At 39.2% G+C, this 20,194-nt stretch overlaps 1 protein-coding gene across 1 annotated transcript in view; it reads left to right on the top strand.

The window, feature by feature from the left end:
* TTN (titin) overlaps nucleotides 1–20,194 on the top strand; it is a 243,979-nt gene that overhangs the window by 69,980 nt on the left and 153,805 nt on the right. Inside the window, exons 75-105 of the mRNA XM_083841011.1 lie at nucleotides 276–557; nucleotides 1,344–1,622; nucleotides 1,741–2,022; nucleotides 2,168–2,446; nucleotides 2,580–2,867; nucleotides 3,074–3,352; nucleotides 3,453–3,731; nucleotides 3,808–4,086; nucleotides 4,237–4,524; nucleotides 4,695–4,982; nucleotides 7,719–8,000; nucleotides 8,257–8,535; nucleotides 8,650–8,931; nucleotides 9,054–9,332; nucleotides 9,810–10,097; nucleotides 10,243–10,521; nucleotides 10,614–10,892; nucleotides 10,986–11,264; nucleotides 11,805–12,092; nucleotides 12,247–12,534; nucleotides 13,105–13,395; nucleotides 15,117–15,404; nucleotides 16,519–16,611; nucleotides 16,737–17,019; nucleotides 17,283–17,466; nucleotides 17,819–17,908; nucleotides 17,991–18,258; nucleotides 18,361–18,621; nucleotides 19,198–19,407; nucleotides 19,541–19,618; nucleotides 19,733–19,759. Of these exons, the coding sequence (XP_083697137.1) occupies nucleotides 276–557; nucleotides 1,344–1,622; nucleotides 1,741–2,022; nucleotides 2,168–2,446; nucleotides 2,580–2,867; nucleotides 3,074–3,352; nucleotides 3,453–3,731; nucleotides 3,808–4,086; nucleotides 4,237–4,524; nucleotides 4,695–4,982; nucleotides 7,719–8,000; nucleotides 8,257–8,535; nucleotides 8,650–8,931; nucleotides 9,054–9,332; nucleotides 9,810–10,097; nucleotides 10,243–10,521; nucleotides 10,614–10,892; nucleotides 10,986–11,264; nucleotides 11,805–12,092; nucleotides 12,247–12,534; nucleotides 13,105–13,395; nucleotides 15,117–15,404; nucleotides 16,519–16,611; nucleotides 16,737–17,019; nucleotides 17,283–17,466; nucleotides 17,819–17,908; nucleotides 17,991–18,258; nucleotides 18,361–18,621; nucleotides 19,198–19,407; nucleotides 19,541–19,618; nucleotides 19,733–19,759 (7,719 nt within the window). The remainder of the gene's footprint in view (nucleotides 1–275; nucleotides 558–1,343; nucleotides 1,623–1,740; nucleotides 2,023–2,167; nucleotides 2,447–2,579; nucleotides 2,868–3,073; nucleotides 3,353–3,452; nucleotides 3,732–3,807; nucleotides 4,087–4,236; nucleotides 4,525–4,694; nucleotides 4,983–7,718; nucleotides 8,001–8,256; nucleotides 8,536–8,649; nucleotides 8,932–9,053; nucleotides 9,333–9,809; nucleotides 10,098–10,242; nucleotides 10,522–10,613; nucleotides 10,893–10,985; nucleotides 11,265–11,804; nucleotides 12,093–12,246; nucleotides 12,535–13,104; nucleotides 13,396–15,116; nucleotides 15,405–16,518; nucleotides 16,612–16,736; nucleotides 17,020–17,282; nucleotides 17,467–17,818; nucleotides 17,909–17,990; nucleotides 18,259–18,360; nucleotides 18,622–19,197; nucleotides 19,408–19,540; nucleotides 19,619–19,732; nucleotides 19,760–20,194) is intronic.

Genomic DNA, 20,194 nt, shown 5'->3' with positions numbered 1-20,194 from the left:
TCTTGGGTGGAGCAATCATCCTTCACGTGTCTTTTACAGCTCCAGTTGTCTCAAGCAGCAGGCTCCAGAGTTGATAGAACCAGTTGTAGTTGGTTTTGCTGTCTTCTCCTTGCATCGTTTCTTGAGAGGAAGCTCTTGGAGATACAGCCAGCTGCTGTAGCAAACTCACCTTGTTGCACCCCAGTATTCTTGTGCTCTCTATGACTCTTGCTCAGCACTGTAGATTTCACATGGCAAACGTGTTGTCACTCTCTACATGCTTATTTGTTCTGCAGAACCTCCTAAGTTCATCAAGAAGCCTGAAGCTTTGCGATTTGTGAAGCACGGAGACACAGTTCAACTTGAATGTAAAATCAGTGGCACGCCAGAGATCAGGACCGTGTGGTACAAGAACGATCAGGCACTCCACGCAAGCAACAGGCTCCACATGTCTTTTGTAGACTCCATAGCGGTGCTAACTATCTTGGATGCCAGCACTGAGGATGGCGGCGATTACATATGTGAAGCCCAAAATTCTGCCGGCACTGCCAGCTGTAGCGCTTCAGTAGCAGTGAAAGGTTAGCAGCATGGCTCCGCACATAACTAGAATCCCTGGCTCCTGGTCCTGCTCTCAGCTGCACACCCTCCCCCCCATGTCCCCCCCTCCTCCCCAAACAGGGAGCTACTGCTGTGGCAGTCAGTGGCTGCCAGGGCAGTTTCTTTCCAGCTGCTCTCAGATTAATATGCTGATGCGTTGTAGACATCAGAGAGACTAGGCAGGAAATGGTAGTGGGTGTTGAGCACTGTGCAGCCACTCCCTTGCCTTCCTGTTTAAGCCAATTGCAAGCCGAATAAGGCAAGGTTGTTGGGTCACATGGGATGTATGAACTAGATGAAGCACCAGCCATGGTGAGAGAGATGGACACACTTTGCAGACATCCCTCTGCCTGTTTTTTATGTACAGTGATTCTATCAGGAGTGAAATTTAAGAAGCAAGAGAGGGCTGTTGTACTGAGCCTCACTGGTGGTAGCTTTCATGATTGGAAAGAGGTGAGGAAAACTGGAATATGGTCCTGAAGAAAGGGGAGAGGGGCATTTGGGGAGAGGCCCTAAGTGCTAACTCCAAACAGGTGCAGAAGTGTCATATTTTCTGCCCTTGGGAGTGCTTGGGATGGCTTTCTGGGAGATGCCAGAGGCTCAGCATCTTTTAGAGATGAGACCACATAAGATGAGGATGCTAAATATAGGTTTACAAGAAGAAGTGTAGGCCTCCTTCCTGAGTATATTGTGTCTTGCTACTATCCAGAAACCTACTCAGGGAAGCAGTCTCAAATGTTATGATGTGATTCTTTTTTTTTTTATAGAACCACCTGTTTTTAGCAAGGTGCCGAGTCCTGTGGACACACTTAAAGGCTCGGATGTTATTCTCCAGTGTGAGATAGCAGGGACTCCACCCTTTGAGGTGGCTTGGTTCAAGGACCGGAGACAGGTCCGGAGCAGCAAGAAGTTCAAGGTGACAGCAAAGCACTCCATTGCCAGTCTTCACATCCTCAATCTGGAATCCCAGGATACTGGAGAATATCAGTGCAAAGCAATGAATGAGGTGGGAAGTGACACTTGCACCTGCCCAGTAAAATTCAAAGGTTTGTATGGTAGAAGACCAACAGCACCAGCACCTTCTTTTCTTGATCTTCTGGCTGTACCTCTTCCAAGCAGGCACGCGTGATTAACCTTCTTCTGCCTCCTTGTTTTTGCCATCAGAGCCCCCACGCTTTGCCAGGAAGCTGAGTGACATTGCAATCTTCGTTGGAGAGCCAACAGCTCTACAGGCAGTGGTGGAAGGATCCCCACCAATTTCTGTTGTCTGGCTGAAGGACAAGGGTGAAGTTATTAGGGAGAGTGAAAATGTCCAAATGTGGTTTATGGACAACATTGCAACTCTTGAGATTGCCAGTGCAGAGGGAACTGATGTTGGAAAGTACATTTGCCAGATCAAAAATGATGCTGGCATGCGGGAGTGCTCTGCTTTTTTACAAGTCCTAGGTGGGTATAGCCTGTTCCACAAGTATTCTATCTTGCGGCTCTCACAGTTGTCTCTGCCACCCCTTGTTTGCTGCTTGTATCCTGTGCTCACTGGTTTGCAGGTGGATTTCCTGGTGACACACTGTCCCCTCCCTTCCTATTTCAGAACCAGCAGTAATCTTAGAGAAGACTGAGCCGATCACAGTGATGGCTGGCAACCCTTTTACCTTGGAGTGCAAAGTAGGAGGAACACCTGAACTTATCGCCAAGTGGTACAAAGATGGCAGAGAACTAAGGAGTGATCGCAAATACCAAATTACCTTTTTCAACAATATCTCCACTCTGAAAGTCTTTTCTGCAGAGAGGGGAGACAGGGGCTTATATACTTTTGAGGTGCACAATGAGGTGGGGGACAGCAGCTGCACTTCTTCAGTTGATGTTTCAGGTCAGCTCTATATCTTGTCTTTAAAAAACTGTTGTTTTTTGTTTGTTTGTTTGTTTTCTTGTTTTTGTTTTCCTTTGCACTAAAAAAAAAAAAAAACATTTTTCTTATTCTTCTTCTGCCTTGTCTTACTTAGATCGCCTTGTTCCTCCTTCATTCTCAAGAAAATTAAAGGAAACAAATGGGGTGCTGGGATCTTCAGTGCTGCTGGAATGCAAAGTGTCTGGCACATCCCCCATATCAGTGGCCTGGTTTCAGGATGGGAATGAGATTGTTAGTGGAGAAAAATATGAAATCTCATTCTTGGATAACATTTGTGCTTTGAAGCTCAATGCCCTGGATGTCACAGATACCGGGCCATACACCTGTGTGGCAGCAAATGTGGCTGGATCTGATGAATGTAGTGCCTTCTTGACTGTACAAGGTCAGTGGAAGGATGTTACAACCCCTTCTACAGAACACTTCTTTCCTCTTTCTTTCTTACCTCTGATTTCCTATGGCTTTTTCTTAGTTTCTTTTTCTGTTTTCTCCCTTGTTATTTCTATTTCTAACCTGCTTCAGTTTTCATCCCCAACAGGAAATCTCCTATTAACATTTTTCTCCCTCTTCACTTCTTTGCGTGACACTTAGAACCACCTTCTTTTGTGAAGACACCTGATCCCCAGGAAGTTTTGCCCGGATCAAGTGTGACATTCACCAGCTACATCAAGGGCAGCACCCCCTTCAAAGTCACCTGGTTCCGAGGCATCAGGGAGCTGGTGCTGGACAGCACCTGTTCCATTTCTCTGGATGAGTCTGTGGCACAGCTACAGCTGCACAACGTGGAGCCGGGCCACAGTGGAGATTATGCCTGCGTGGTCACAAATGATGCTGGCAGCATCTCATGCACAACTCAACTCTTTGTGAAAGGTGTGTGTGTGTGTGTATGTGTAGGTATCTCTCTCTTCATGCTCTGCCTGCAGCTCTGCCGCATTTGTCCCTCTCACTATTGACCTGTGCCTCCACACAGAGCCTGCAGTCTTCATGAAGAAACTAAGTGATTTCAGTGTGGAGCAGGGGAAGTCCATTGTTCTGGAAAGCACCTACATGGGCACCCCTCCCATTTCTGTCACCTGGAAAAGAAATGGAATGCCTATTGCTCAGTCTCCACGCTGCAGTCTTACAACTACTGACAAATCTGGCATTCTCGAAATCTTCAACAGCACCAAGAGTGACGAAGGCGAATACACCTGTGAGGTGGCAAATGAGGCGGGTGGGGATGTTTGCCACAGCCTTGTATCCATCTTAGGTATGCATCACCCCTGATCCCCAAGGGGACCCCAGTGATGCTCTGTCTCTGCTCACTATGCTCTTTCCTCCCCTAGAACCACCCTATTTTGTCACACACCTGGACCGTGTGGAGGTGAAGGTTGGCGAGCCTTTGATTTTAAAATGCCAGATTGGTGGTGCACCAGAAATCAAGGTGTCTTGGTACAAAGAAGACACCAAGCTCAGATCAACACAGGCTTACAAAATGCACTTCAAGAATAATGTGGCAACACTGGCGTTCTCTACCGTGGAGGAAAGCGACGTTGGAGAATATACCTGCAAAGCAGAAAATAGTGTTGGCTTTGCTACCTCCACAGCTTTGCTTGTCATTAAAGGTGATGGTCCTGGGGCCACTCTTTCCTGGGGTAGTTTGTAGGAACTCTTTGTTGTCTATAGAAAGGGGTTCTTATTAAGTTCAGTGTTAACTAATTCTAGGTTGACAAGGTAGCTTCCTACTTATGGTGATGATTATTATTATTTTGCAGAACGTCAACTTCCCCCTACATTTGCCAGAAAACTGAAAGATATTCAAGAGACAGTTGGTGCCCCAGTGACTTTTGATTGTCGCATAAATGGCTCAGAGCCTATCCAGGTCTCCTGGTACAAGGATGGGGTTCTTTTAAGCGACAGTGATAACGTGCAGACAACCTTCTTAAATAATGTTGCAGCTCTTCAGATCTTGCAAACTAGCATGGCTTACTGTGGCCAATATACTTGCTCAGCGCAAAATGCTCTGGGGACTTCATCTTCCAGTGCCAAGCTTCTCCTCACAGGTTTGTAGCTCACACCTAAAGATATTTTGTACCTATTTGCGCTCTTATTCTTTTACTCTTTCTCCCATTCTACCCACTGCATGGTGGTAAGGGAGTGTGGGCATGGCATGGTCAGGTGTGTGTTGAAGGGGAGCTTAGTGGTGAGCTCTGCCATGCTTTCCTCTTTGCAGAACATCTACAACCTCCCTTCTTTGATGTCAAGCCAGTATCTACTGATGTGGCACTAGGGGAAAGTGCAACCTTTAAGTGCCATGTGACTGGCTCTGTACCTATGAGAATTACATGGACCAGAGACAACAGAGAAATCCGCCCAGGTGGCAACTACAAGATGACACTGGTGGAAAACATGGCCAGCTTGACGGTCCTAAAAGTGGGTAAAGGAGATGCTGGACTCTACACATGTACTGCTAGCAACAGCGTTGGAAAGGATGCATGCGCAGCTCAGCTGGCTGTACAAGGTATTGCTGGGATCTTTACTGTTCATCAGGCATTTCTTTGCAAGGCAGACACCCACAAAAAACCCTGAATAGTGCAGACGCGTGAGACTAACAATCTTTACAAGATGTCATGTTGAGATCTTTCATTTCATTTAAATATTATTTTATTTCATTTAAATGTTATTTTAAAACCTAAATGCTTATCCATCTTTCTTCTGGTCTGGTACAGTGAGTCTTATCAAGGGAATTCTGTCACTGAGATATTAACTCTGACTTAGTACCCTGTTGTGCTTTTATTAATAACTGTTGGCCAGCAAAATCTGTCTGTCTTAAACTCTTTCTCTAGTAGTGTCATTTGCTAAGTTGTCCAGAAGAGGGAAAGGTACCTGAAAGAAGCAAGTTCACTTATGAGGCTTAAATGTATTTTTAACGGGTGTGCAGTTCCTGAAAATATTTGAAAACTCCTGTTGTTGAATAGGAAAAATTGACGGATCTGAGGGCAGACTTGGTGACAAATATCTGCTCCGCCAACACTTTACTTCTCTACATAGTGTGTGGATCTTATGATTTTCAAAGATCTAAATTTATAACTGGATCAAACTGTCCTGGTACAAGTGACACTTGTACCTTACTGTAATTTCCTTGATGTAGGTGGGAACCTTGGATTTATAAATAGATGTTCCAGATACTTTATTCCTACTGATTTTATTAAAGGACAAATGTAAAATACACTACTTAAATGATGCATAAGATTAAATGTCCCTGTTGTTTCAGGGCATTCTTCTTTTCCCTCTCTCTCTCTCTCTTTTTTTTTTTTTCTTCTGTATAAGTTTGGAGGGGAAATCAAACACTTTACAAGAATAAATATAATGGCTTTTACTCTCTGAGACAAATAACACAAGAAACTGAACTACCATGAGCAAGATTTTTTAACAAGTGCATGTCAAATATATTATGTCTGGAGTATATTCTATCCATAGGGATTTTTCTTGGTGGGGGTGGGAGGAGTGTGGAAAACTGCACTGCCTGTGGACTCAATGGCAAATAGGGATGCTGTTATTACACAGTTTGACTTAAAAAAAAAAAAAAAAAAATTGAAATACTGTAGCAAGAAATCTAAGCTCTTTTAAAGATTTCAAGTTTGTTTCCAACAGAATCATAATTCTGTTTATTATTAATGATAACAGTACTAATAGGTTAATTTGACTGGAATTACTCTACATAAAATGATTCTAACTGACCTTATTCATTTTCTTACTCTTCAACTCTTTACTCTTCAACTCTTTATTCATAAAATTGTAAATTATTCTTTTATTACTTTTTCCAGGATTATTTTTCCTTTAATTCTTTAGATTTTGTGCAGATTTCCCAATGATGTAAAATTAATTTTGCTCATTGCTTGTCAGCCTATTCCTACAAAACTTGGAAGTGCAAGCTCATATGTGCATTGATTTGCATGGTTTTAATTTGAGAAGATGCTGTCTTATCTCTATGACGTACAGTCTTTTGTTTGTAGAATCAAGATCTTATATCCAATTGACTTCCAACACCTCCCTACCCCCCCCCCCCGCTTTTTTTTTTTAAATCTAGTGTTCCCAATCTGTAGTTTTAACACCTGCCTTAGGTTCTAGAAACTACCTAACATTCTAAGTATATACTTTACTAACATATACTCACATTTTTGGAAAGGAATGGAAGTACTGTGTGACTAGTCAGCAATGTTAGTCTGTTAGTATGCAGATAGGTAATCAACTGTTTATCAAAATGAAATCTGAAAACAAAGTAATGAGATTCCAAGAGTTCTTGTTTTAACAAGACATAATTTCTATTTTTAGAAACTCTAAGGAAGTTTTGTTACTAACAACATAGGATGTTCTGCAAATGTCCCACAGATTGAAGTGACCCACAGTAAAATAGATATTCTTCCCACATGTTACAGATACACAAAAAGGCAATTCATCCTGTTCTGTAGAGAGATTTGTTAGTTGTTCCCACATTACCACCTCTTGGTTTTACTACTTTTATCTTTGATCCATGAGCATTCAGTCATGTGATTCTGAATCGTCTGCACGGTACTTTTGATGTAAAGTGTCAAACCGCCCTTTCCTTCTCTCCTTACAGAGTAAAACGTAGCCATCTGGTTTACTTTCCAGTCATATGACCTTTAAAACCAATTTCACTAGTACCAACCATCTCATAATTCTTCCCAGCATGATTGTTTTGAACTTCTCTTATTTGCTACCTAAGATCCTTGACTTATAGTCCTTATATGCACCTTTATGTTTGGCTTTGCAATAAATGTGCAAAGGGTTATAACTCAAATACACTTATTGACTGTATCAATTCTTAATGACATATTAAGTTATAAAGCAGTTGCTATAATGCTCAGCCTAAATTCTCTGAACAATAGTACTTAGATGAACAGTTTGGATTCTTGAATTTCCATCAGGCATTTTTATTACCAATGTACTACAAGAGGATATTACTTAAAGAAAACCACACGTGTCAGCTGAACATAGAGAAGCAGAACGAGAAAACAAAATAAGGAGAAACTATCTAAAATGCAAATAGAGAACTTGTTTGCTGCCTAATCTACATTTTGGACAAACTTCAAATCATCTAAAAAAAAAAATGGCAATTACAAAATTAGAATGATTGCATAAGTCCCCAAAAGTTTATATTTTCTGTTAGATATTTATCTGTTTATTCAAAAATCTGTGCAGTTAAAAACATCATCTTCCATTTTTGGCTTTCCAGAACCGCCAAGGTTTATTAAGAAACTAGACTCCTCAAGACTTGTGAAAGAGCATGACTCCACTAGGTACGAATGCAAAGTAGGGGGATCTCCAGAAATCAAAGTCATCTGGTACAAAGGTGAAACTGAGATCCACCCCTGTGAAAAATACCGAATGTCGTTTGTGGATTCAGTGGCAATCATTGAAATGCACAACCTCAGAGTTGAAGACAGCGGTGACTACAGTTGTGAAGCTCAGAATCCAGCTGGTAGTGCTAGTACCAGTACCTCACTGAAAGTAAAAGGTCAGAATCCCAGCTCTTCCCTTGCCTTTCTATCTGTATGTGTACTCTTGTGCGGAAGAGCTGTTAAATCCCACTTTCTTTAATCAGACAGACCAAAGCCTGTCTGAAAAGATGGCAACTCTGTTGCCTGCTTGTTATATCGTGGGAGATCTCTCACAGTGCTCCTTTGCTGCTCACTATCAGTTTGGCTACTTGCATACTCTCTTCTTTAATATCATCAGCTCAAATAACACAAACTTTAACTCCTTTGTTTCAGCACCCCCTATTTTTATCAAGAGGCCCCATCCAGTCCAGACCTTGAAAGGGTCTGATATTCGTCTGGAATGTGAGCTTCAGGGCACTCCTCCATTCCAGATTTCATGGTATAAAGACAAACGAGAAATTCGGAGCAGCAAGAAGTACAAGATCATGTCTGAGAACTACCTTGCTAGCATTCACATTCTCAGTGTGGATACTGCAGATGTTGGTGAATATCACTGTAAAGCTGTAAATGATGTGGGAAGTGACTCCTGTATTGGCTCTGTAACACTGAGAGGTTTGTATAAGGACTGTTAATTCACCTTCTTGGAATTTCATTTTTCCTGTTATTTTCCTCCTACTTTTCCCGTCCTGGAGTGTTTTTTACTGTTAAATATCTTCTCTTAAATAGCACCACCAACCTTTGTGAAGAAGCTGAGTGATCTCACTGTTGTAGCTGGGGAGTCGATCGAACTGCAGGCTGCAGTTGAAGGATCACAGCCCATTTCTGTTCTGTGGTTAAAAGACAAAGGGGAGATCATTAGAGAAAGTGAAAATCTTTGGATTTCCTATTCAGAAAATGTTGCAACTATGCGGATTGGAAACACAGAACCAGCCAATGCTGGGAAATATGTTTGTCAGATAAAAAATGATGCTGGAGTTCAGGAGTGCTTTGCCACACTTACAGTGCTTGGTGGGTAGCATGGTATAAAAAACATAATATGTTTTACAATGCTTAAAATTTTTAATTTTTATGGTGCTAATTACTATCACATTGTTGTTTTTAAAAATGCTGTGACTTGCGTCTCATTGCAGAACCTGCAATCATTGTAGAGAAACCAGGCCCCGTGAAAGTTACAGCTGGAGACTCTTGTACTCTGGAATGCACAGTAGACGGCACACCAGAGCTTACTGCTAGATGGTTTAAGGATGGGAATGAATTGTCTACTGACCATAAATATAAAATCAGCTTCTTCAACAAAGTATCTGGGCTTAAGATCCTCAATACAGGACTAGAAGATAGTGGAGAATATACTTTTGAGGTGAAAAACAGTGTTGGTAAAAGCAGCTGCACAGCTTCGGTGCACGTTTCAGGTTAGTTGACTACTCCTTTTGAGTCACATCTGATCCAAAGTTCTTTTATAATGCTTTTAGATAGCATACTGTTTCCCATGACTGGCAGTCTGAGGGGGCTCACTGCTTGTATAATCTTTGAATGCTTGGCACTCCACTGTGACAAGCATCAGGAACAGATGCCTACCTAGCATCTGAGGGGCAGGAGTTATAGTGCAGTTTGATTTCTTCAGCTTTAATCCATTTGTCTTTTCCAGACAACTGGTGCAATATTGTTTCATATGAAAAAGAACTGCAAAAAGAAAAGGTATTCCTTAAGTTGATTCCTTAACCATCAACTATCTATTTTTCAGTGTTTTAGACATGCAGGAGCAGATTGCTAATGCAGATACATCAAAATAAACTGGTTTTATTATGCTCTGAAAACCCTCTGTATTTTAAGCTCCTGTACTGTAAGTTTTTTTGTTGTTTTTTTGTTTTATGTTTAAACAAATGCAGATCGTATTATACCTCCTTCTTTCACAAGAAAACTGAAAGAAACATATGGTCAGCTGGGTTCTTCTGCTGTACTGGAATGCAAAGTTTATGGGTCACCACCTATTCTTGTTTCCTGGTTTCATGATGGACAGGAGATTACCAGTGGAGACAAGTATCAGGCTACCCTTACAGACAACACCTGTTCTCTGAAAGTGAATGTACTTCAGGAATCTGATATGGGAACTTATCTGTGCACAGCTACTAATGTAGCTGGATCAGATGAATGCAGCGCATTTTTGAGTGTTAGAGGTCAGTATCAATAAGAAGCCAGAGCTGGATGACTCAAATTTGTTTTCAAAAAGACTTAATTCTTGGTTTTGTTGTATATTTCTGATAATTATGCTCTTCATCAAAAGCTGAATGTACTTCTTCTCTGTTTTATTTATATGCTTAGAACCACCATCTTTCATGAAGAAACCCGAACCGCTGAATGTTTTCTCTGGGACAAACATAACATTTACGAGTATCATAAAAGGCTCCCCTCCATTGGAAGTTAAATGGTTTAGAGGTAGTGTTGAGCTAGTACCAGGGCACAAATGCAATATAACCTTGCAAGACTCACTTGCAGAGCTGGAGCTGTTTGATGTACATCCACTTCTGAGTGGAGACTACACCTGCCAAGTCTCTAATGAGGCAGGGAAGATTTCTTGCACAACACATCTTTTTGTTAAAGGTTTGTCCAGACTACTGTTTCTTATGCTTCTTAAAGAAAAAAAAAAATCTCCTGGCTTTATTTAATTTATATTTTTATATTGTTCATTATAGAACCAGCAAAATTTGTGAAGAAGGTGAATGATTTAAGTGTAGAGAAAGGGAGAAATTTACTCCTGGAATGCACATATACAGGTACTCCACCAATTTCAGTGACATGGAAGAAAAATGGAGTAATATTAAAACACTCTGAAAAGTGTAGCATCACCACTACAGAAACATCTGCCATACTGGAAATCCCTAGTAGCAAACTAGAAGATCAAGGGCAATATTCTTGTCATATTGAAAATGACTCTGGACAAGATAATTGTCATGGTGCAATCACAATACTAGGTGCGTCATCAAGCCACCATCACTTCATCAAGTGTTATTTCAACTACTTGTGGTCATTGTGCAATACCTTTTTTTGTGCTGTTTGTTCTTCAGAACCACCTTATTTCATTACACCCTTGGAGCCAGTGCAGGTGACTGTTGGGGATTCAGCATCCTTACAGTGCCGGGTTGCTGGAACACCAGAAATGATTGTGTCATGGTACAAAGGCGATACAAAACTGAGAGGAACGGCTACTGTGAAAATGCACTTTAAGAACCAAGTTGCCACTCTGGTTTTCAGCCAGGTGGACAGTAGTGACAGTGGGGAGTACATCTGCAAAGTAGAAAACGCTGTTGGAGAGGCTGCTTCATCATCTTTGCTCACAGTTCAAGGTGAATCATTCTTTTTTAAAAATTAGGAAAATGGCCTATATTTCTTCGGTATGTTTTTTCTTTCAAATACAAAGATTGTCTTTTAATTTTTAAAAGCTCTATTCTTTTCTGACCAGTAAGATAACCTGTGGTAATGTGTTCTATTAACAAAGGTCTAACAGTAAACCTAACTTAAATATATCTCTTACTGACCACATTTCTTCTGTAGGGATAGTAGCTTCTGCATCTTCATTCCCCATTTAGGATATCGTTTTGACTGTTTCTGCAGTTCAAGAGTCCTGAGATCATAAGCTAGCTAGGCAGTCCTGAGGGTTAAATAGTCTCACTGGGTGTAAATAAGGGCAGAATGGTTATATATTTTCTTGAATCCATATGCACTGTGTTCTTTTCACATGAGCTCCCAAATTAAATGATGTACATTTAAATGTAACATTTTTAATAAGTTAAAAGCAAAAATCCATAATACTTTACAGTATTGGTGAGTACAATAGGTGCATAGCTTTTGAAAGACCTCATGGTACAATACCTGTTTTCTTACAGAGCGTAAACTTCCTCCTTCTTTTACCCGAAAAGTAAGAGATGTTCATGAAACTGTTGGCTTACCAGTTACATTTGATTGTGGCATTGCTGGTTCAGAACCTATTGAAGTATCTTGGTTTAAAGACAGCGTACGTGTAAAAGAGGACTACAATGTTCACACAACCTTCATAGATAATGTAGCAACTCTGCGGATTTTGAAGACGGACAGGAGCCTTATTGGGCAATATACCTGCACAGCAACCAATGCTATTGGAACTGCTTCTTCTAGTGGAAGACTTGTCCTTACAGGTTGGTGGGCTGTGAAATATTTAATGGAAGTATCTTAAAACTTGCTTTTACTTTATACATGTATTAAATATTGTACAAATAATATTTATTTCGAAAAGATTTAAAGCAAATTGTGATGTTAAAGTGATGCTTTTTAATTTCTTTCACTCTTTAGAAGGGAAGACTCCTCCATTCTTTGACACGCCAATTACATCTTTGGATGGTATTATTGGAGAAAGTGCTGACTTTGAGTGTCACATTTCTGGAACACAGCCTGTTAGAGTCACATGGGCAAAAGATAACCAGGAGATTAGAACAGGAGGAAACTATCAAATCAGTTATGTAGAAAACACAGCCCATTTGACCATCTTGAGAGTTGAGAGGGGAGATTCTGGAAAGTATACATGCTATGCTAGCAATGAAGTTGGAAAGGATTCTTGCACAGCTCAACTGAATGTTAAAGGTACTGAACAGATAATACATTGTGTGTAATTTTTCTTCTTTTAATTGTAAAGGAAGTTGGCATTATTGCTGCAAGAAAAGTTTGAGAAAAAACTTTAAACATAACTTTTGAGATATAGCTCAAAAATATCTATCTGGATGGTATAATACCCATGGATCTTTAAAAAGAAATTGAAAGGATCATTAACAACAAGGGGAGGAGGAAAGAAAGGATATTTTCTTCAGCCTAATTTCGTTATAGTCTTTATATTCTATAGGCCTATTTCTTCCTTGATAACTCATCAAAAAATCTTGTGTTTTTAAAGGCATTTGACTTAGATCAATCATCAATCAATCAAATAGGTGTGTTTTTTTCCTGTTGTTTTTCACAAATAAGAAAATCCACTAACACAGTGACTGTACAAGTAAAACACTTGCCATTGTTCTTGGAGTACTTTCACTAAAACAAACAAACAAAAAAAATCCTATTTAAATGAGAGCAACTATTGATTCCCCAATGTTATTTTTTTCTTGAAATGCTTTCTTTAGAATTTTTTATTTCAGCTTTGGTGCATATTTTCTTTTTTCACAGAACGAAAAACTCCACCTACTTTTACTAAGAAATTGTCTGAAGCAGTAGAAGAAACAGAAGGGAATGAACTTAAACTTGAGGGCCGTGTTGCTGGCTCTCAACCTTTGACTGTTGCTTGGTATAAAAACAATCAGGAAGTTCACTCAAGTCCTCATTGTGAAATATCATTCAAAAACAATACCTTACTTTTGCATATAAAGAGTGTAGAGCAATCAGATGCTGGTTTATATACCTGTAAAGTGTCCAATGAAGCAGGAAGCGTGTTGTGTACATCCTCTGTTGTTATCAGAGGTTAGTAGAAATCATGCTTTTCTTTACTTCTTAATTTTCTTTCTGTGTTAGCTGCAAATAGCTTCTGTCTTGTGAGTTTGTGCAGCCAGTAAAATAATTGTGCTGTGCTTAATTGTTTTTATTTGCCTTAATATTAATAATTTGTACTGAGATGGACATGATAAAACTGAGGTAAACCACAAAATCAATAAATTCTTTTGATTTTGTGATTTAAATTTGTGTGTTTAGGAGCTTCTTTTTCAGTACTTGCTATGACTGATCTAGAGTAAACATTGAAATCTGAAATGTTTAATGTGATTTTTTTTCTTTTTTTTATTTTGCCTTTTTTAACTTTATTTATTTGTTTGTTTATTGAAAAACAGTTTTCCTGTGCAATTACAACTAAGCTTGGGCGGCTTTGATGGTGTGTTGTGGCAGCATGGCACACCATCCTAATACTATTGTAGGAGATTGCATATTTGATTCTCTACAGATGCCTATTGTAGTTTTGCAGTCTAATAACTGTTTTAGTTATTCTAATACTTTTTGCATGCTACCGTCCTTATTTTGTGGAGAAAAGATGTGTTATATAAAACATTTCTTGCATGTTTGCATGCAAAACATATACTGTCTTGTTATTAATTCTATTTTCTAAAACTGATTCATATTCTCAGACTTCTTCTTATCCTTGTTCATTGCTTTCCTATGTCTTAAGAATCGCATGTATTTCTTTTTCTCCTATGCTCTTCATATTTTCCTTCCTTGAATCATAGAATCAATAAGGTTGGAAAAGACCTCCAAGACCATCTGATCCAACCATCCCCATACCACCACTATTACCCACTAAACTATGTCCATAAGCACCAGGTCCAACCTTTCCCTAAACACCCGCAGAGACAGTGACGCCACCACCTCCCTGGGCAATCCATTACAATACCTGACTACTCTTTCTGAGAAGAAATTTCTAATTTCCAACCAACCTGAACCTCCCATGGTGCAACTTGAGTCCACTCCCTGTAGTCCTATCACCAGTTATCTGCGAGAAGAGGCTGACCCCCAGCTCCCCACACCTTCTTTTCAGGTAGTTCTAGAGAGCAATAAGGTCTCCCCTGAGCCTCCTCTTCTCCAGACTAAAGAATACCAGTTTCCTCAGCCGCTCCTCAGAGGACTTGTGTTCCAGGCCCTTCACCAGCTTCATAGCCCTTTTCTGGACGTGCTCCAGAGCCTTGATGTCTTTCTCGTAGTGAGAGGCCCAAAACTGAATGCGATTCTCAAGGTGTAGCCTCACCAAAGCTAACTACAGAGGAATGATCACCTCCCCGGTCCTCCTGGCTACACTATTCCTGATACAAGCCAGGACGCTGTTGGCCTTCTTGGCCACCTGGGCACACTGCTGGCTCATGTTCAGGCAAGCATTGACCAGCACCTCCAGGTCCTTTTCCTCCGCACAGCTTTCCAGCCACTCTGGACCCAGCCTGTAGAGTTGCATGGGGTTGTTGTGACCAAAGTGCAGGACCCGAGACTTAGGCATATTGAACCTCATCCCATTGGCCTCTGTCCGTCGATCCAACTTGTCCAGGTCCCTCTGCAGGGCCTTTCTACCCTCTGGCAGATCAACATTTCCCCCCAACTTGGTGTTGTCTGCAAACTTACTGAGTGTACACTCAATTCCCTCATCCAAATCATCAATAAAGACATTAAAGAGGATAAAAAGAATTCACTGAAGCACTTTCACATTCCAGAACCTAAAAAGCCTCCAGTTTTTGACCAGCCCCTTCAGCCAGCAACAGCAGAGGAAGGTGGTAACATACAGCTCAGCTGCCACGTCCAAGGATCACAGCCAATCCGGATTCAGTGGCTGAAGGCAGGAAGAGAAATAAGAGCTTCAGACAGATGCAACTTCAGCTTTGCTAATGGAGTAGCTCTTCTGGAACTTGCTGCAGTTACCAAATCTGATTCAGGAGAATATGTGTGCAAAGCTTCAAATGTGGCTGGCACTGATGCTTGCAGATCTAAAGTGACTGTTAAAGGTACAGTAACATGAACAAAATCAAGGATTGTGATGGAAATTTAAAACTCCATCCTACTTCGTTTTGTGTGGAACAAAGACACTAACATTGTAATAGTAATAGACTGTAATTAGTATCTTTCGGTTCTTTTCAAAACTGTAGAATCTGGGAAAACGGTGCATTTAATAATAATTTATATATAAATAGCAACATAAACAATGGAATATCATTGTCAAATCAATAGGATATTCTTACCAAAAAGGTTAAGGATTTAGTTCCTATAGCTAAACACAGAATTTAAGAAAAATGCAAGTAAGTGAAAATTACTTGGGTCTGCATATTTTATGGGAACAGTGGTGTTTATTTTAAAAAGTACAAAAATAATTTTATTGATAGTGTGGCCTTAGAGGTTAGCTGCTTCAAAACTATTACAGCTCCAACACCTTTGGGAATTTTAGCTAGAAGTAAATGTTGCCTAAGCATGAGAGCTTCCGTGTAGAGTCTTGTTTTACCATTGCATTCAAGATATGCAGGTTCAGTAAGATGTAGAAGCAGCATCTTTTTCACTGCATGGGTGGCAGCAGAACTAAGAACTAGTCAAAAGAAAAAAAAATGAGAAAAAAAAAAAAGAATTTAACACATCAGTGTTACAAAAAGTTCAGATAATTCTGAGGGTGAGATTTCCAGAAGTAGAAAAGAGAACACCTCGCTAAAAAAAAATGTCTCATTTTAGAAAATTCTTCTTATTTGCATAGCCATCTATGAGCTTGCATCTATGCAGAATAAAAATGATCTGACTGATGTTAGTGGAAAGCATAACATGGCCTACAATGCTCAGTTTCATTTGCAATGTAAAATACAAGTTACTTAAAATATGAAAGTACTTTACATTTTCTGTATTTTGCATAATGTTTTGTTTCATCTTGTAACTCATTCCTTTTCACACAGGTAGTTTTGGAGATTTTCAAAAACCATCTGGACATGGTCCTGGGCAAACAGCTTTAGGTGTCTCTGCCTGAGCAGTTGGAAAAGATGACCTTCAGAGGTCCCTTCCAACCTCATCCATTCTGTGATTCTGATAAAACAGTCTGTTTAATTATTTGACTCATTTTATTTATTTATTTATTTATTTTAGAAAAAGTAGCAGCTGCACCAGCAGCTAAGAAAGCAGAAGTGGAGGGAAAACTCTATTTTGTGTCAGAGCCTCAGAGTATCAAAGTCATGGAAAGTAAGAACTCTTTTTCAAAAAATTATATTGTCTTCTATTTGTCTATACCTGTTGCTTGAGATTATGTCCTGTTGTCATAGAAACACCTGCAAAGACTTATCTTCCTCATTTGCATCTTTCTGTAGAGACTGTTGCAACATTTATTGCAAAAGTTGGAGGAGACCCAATTCCAAATGTTAAGTGGATGAAGGGGAAATGGAGACAACTCAACCAGGGAGGTCGTATTTTCATCCAGCAGAGAGGAGATGAAGCCAAACTAGAAATAAAGGACACAACAAAAACTGATTCTGGCATGTACAAATGTGTAGCTTTTAACCAACATGGGGAAATTGAGAGGAGTGTCAACCTACAAGTTGAAGAAAGGAAGCAAGAAGTCATTGAAGGGGATGTCAGGGGAAAACTAAAAAGGTATATGCAAAGATTTTATAGATTACTTTGCAATCAACACAGAAAAACTTTCTGATTAAATGTGTCAGATCACGATATAATATTTTGATATTCATGATAAAAGTGTAGCTGTGTACTTAAAATAGAAGCACCTAACCAGGTTACACTAAAAGAGTGCACTACATGCAGTAGTTCTAAGTTGATTCATTTTTTCATTGAACATCTTTCTAGAAATGAAGTATTGTATATATTGTATATTTAACTTATGTCATTGATTTGAATAGAACTCCAACAAAAAGGAAGGAAGATGAGGAAGATCAAACTATTGATATCTTGGAACTTCTCAAAAACGTTGATCCTAAAGAATATGAGAAATACGCTCGCATGTATGGAATTACAGATTTCCGTGGCCTCCTGCAAGCCTTTGAGTTACTAAAGCAAACCCGAGAGGAAGAAAGCCATAGATTGGTAAGATACAGTGTGACTACAGCATTGGCCTTGTTAAGAGTAACACAGCCCCTGTGAACAGACTTGGTGTCCATGATGTGATGTTACTGTGTGAACAGGATTTTCTGGTAGCTGTTTAGATCTTTTAGTTCTCAAATTCTTGCATGCTCAAACTGAAGAAGAAAGGAATGGCCCTTCTGGCCAGGTATGTTCTGTCTTGACAACTTGGTTGCTATTTTTTAAGATGAGAAGACAGGCTAGATACAGTATGGCTACAGCAAATTTGATGTAGGAACCAGTTATATGTTGGATAAAAGTGACAGCTTGACATTTAGGATCCTTTAATCTTTAAGTACATTCTGTCTTATCACAGGAAATTGAGCTTACAGAAAAGGCTCAAAGAGAAGAACAGGAATTTGATGAACTTGTATCATTTATTCAGCAACGACTATCACAGACAGAGGTAACCTATTTTTGTCCTGATTTGTGAAATATTCAAACCCATAACAGGGAACTTGAAACTAATTTAAATTAATATTTTTCAGCCTATTACTCTGGTCAGAGACATTGAAAATCAGACAGTTTTAACAGATGAGGATGCTATCTTTGAATGTGAAATTAAAATTAACTATCCAGAAATTAAACTTTCATGGTACAAGGGAACACAGAAACTGGACTCCAGTGACAAATATGAAATTAGAATTGAAGGTGATCGCCACATACTGAGAATCAAGAACTGCCAACTTGAAGATCAGGGAAATTTCAGAATAGTGTGTGGACCACACATTGCCAGTGCTAGGCTAACTGTGATTGGTAAGTGTACTTTTGAACTAAGTATTTGAATTAATTTTTTCTTTGATTATTCTACTGTCGGATGTCTGCTAAATATATATATATATTTTAACATGCTAATAGAACCTGCAGTTGAACGGCATCTTCATGACACTACTTTCAAGGAAGGAAACATATGCACGCTCTCTTGTCAGTTTTCTATCCCAAATGCCAAGTCTCAGTGGTATAGAAACGGGAGGCCCATTAAGATAGGAGGGAGATATTCAACACAAGTCTCCGACAAAGTACACAAACTCATCATCAAGGATGTTAGAACAGAAGACCAGGGACAGTATACCTGCAAGCTTGAGAATCTAGAAACAACTGCAGATCTGGCCATTGAAGGTTTGTAAAAAGATGTAGAATCTCAATATTACATTAGTGGTAAAGAGTTGCTGGATGTTCCATTAACAGAACAAATGAAAATAAAATGGATTTCTTAAAGAAATATCCTTGAACTTGGAAATGGATTAAACAAGAAATTTTGTTGTTCTTTCTCTTCGAACAATAAATATGTGACATATTCATATAAGTTAGTATTTTTAACTAAATCATCATTACTAATGACCCCTTGCTTTCAAATTGTTTGTCATACTTTCTTTTATCTTCTTTTATTCTGTTACTCTCCTATTTTCCTCATATTTCCTCTTTTTCCTTAATTATTCTTTATCTTCTCATTTCCCTAATGGCTTCTCTTGTATATTTTCTCTACAGCAATCTTATTATATTTTTATTCTTACATCTTCTAATCTTCATTCTTATGTATAATACTTCATGGTAGATGGAATTCCTTTTCTCTTATTTGTTATTACATCTCATTGTAGTGTAGCTATTTTTATGAAAACAGTGAGAAGGGATTAGGTAAACTAAATGACCTGGTCTTAGTTAATAACAGATATTTTTTTGTTGTCCCTGAAACAGCTGAACCAATCCAGTTCACGAAGAGCATACAGAATATTGTAGTGAGTGAACACCAATCTGCAACCTTCGAGTGTGAGGTGTCTTTTGATGATGCAGTTGTGACATGGTATAAAGGCCCCACTGAACTGAGAGAGAGTCCTAAGTACAGCTTCAGAAGTGAAGGTCGTTGTCATTATATGACTATCCACAATGTTACTGCAGAAGATGAAGGTAAAAATTCATGGCGTATTTTGGCCAATGCCATTCTTTTCCATGATTTTGTGTTCTTCTTTTCTAATGATACAAGCATACATAATACCTACATAATGATACGTAATGTTATGAAAATTTGTATCTGGTGCAGGTGTATATTCTGTAATTGCTCGTCTTGAACCAAGGGGAGAAGCAAGAAGCACTGCAGAGCTCTATCTGGTAACCAAAGGTTAGTGAATTTTCTAAACAAATTTATGATCCTAGCTACATACAAATTTGTGAGTTTGAAACATGATTCTGGAAAAACAAATAGTTCTAAAAGAAATGTATTACTCTTTTGCAGAAATCAAACTGGAGCTGAAGCCACCAGGTAAAGATAATGCACAAGATTACCACAAGATCATGTCTGTTATCTGTCATAGATATATTGCATTGTTCTGCTTTATCCTTTTTCCCCTGGCTATAGTAAGTCAAACCTACAGTCTGGAAAAATATTCCTCAGCCGTGAATATGAGGAACTATTTATTCTTATACATAGTGGCAATGACTACTTTGATAACTCTGAAAGCAGTGATTATTGTTGTGTCTGGGTCTTATTTTGGTCTGGTTGTGTCTGGTCTTATTTTGTACAATATGAGAAGCCACATTCTCTAAAACAAACAAGTATATTTTTATTTAAATGACTGAGGAATAGAACAATGAAGAGGTACCAATGAATACATTCAACATCTTCTGCACAGCTGAAAAACAGTTAACCAAGGAAGCAAAATGGGTAGCAATCATCTCCTTATGATATATAATGACC

This window comes from Anser anser (assembly GCF_964211835.1).
Source record: "Anser anser genome assembly, chromosome: 6".
Lineage (NCBI taxonomy): Eukaryota > Metazoa > Chordata > Aves > Anseriformes > Anatidae > Anser > Anser anser.
This window is presented reverse-complemented; position numbering and strand designations above follow the sequence as displayed.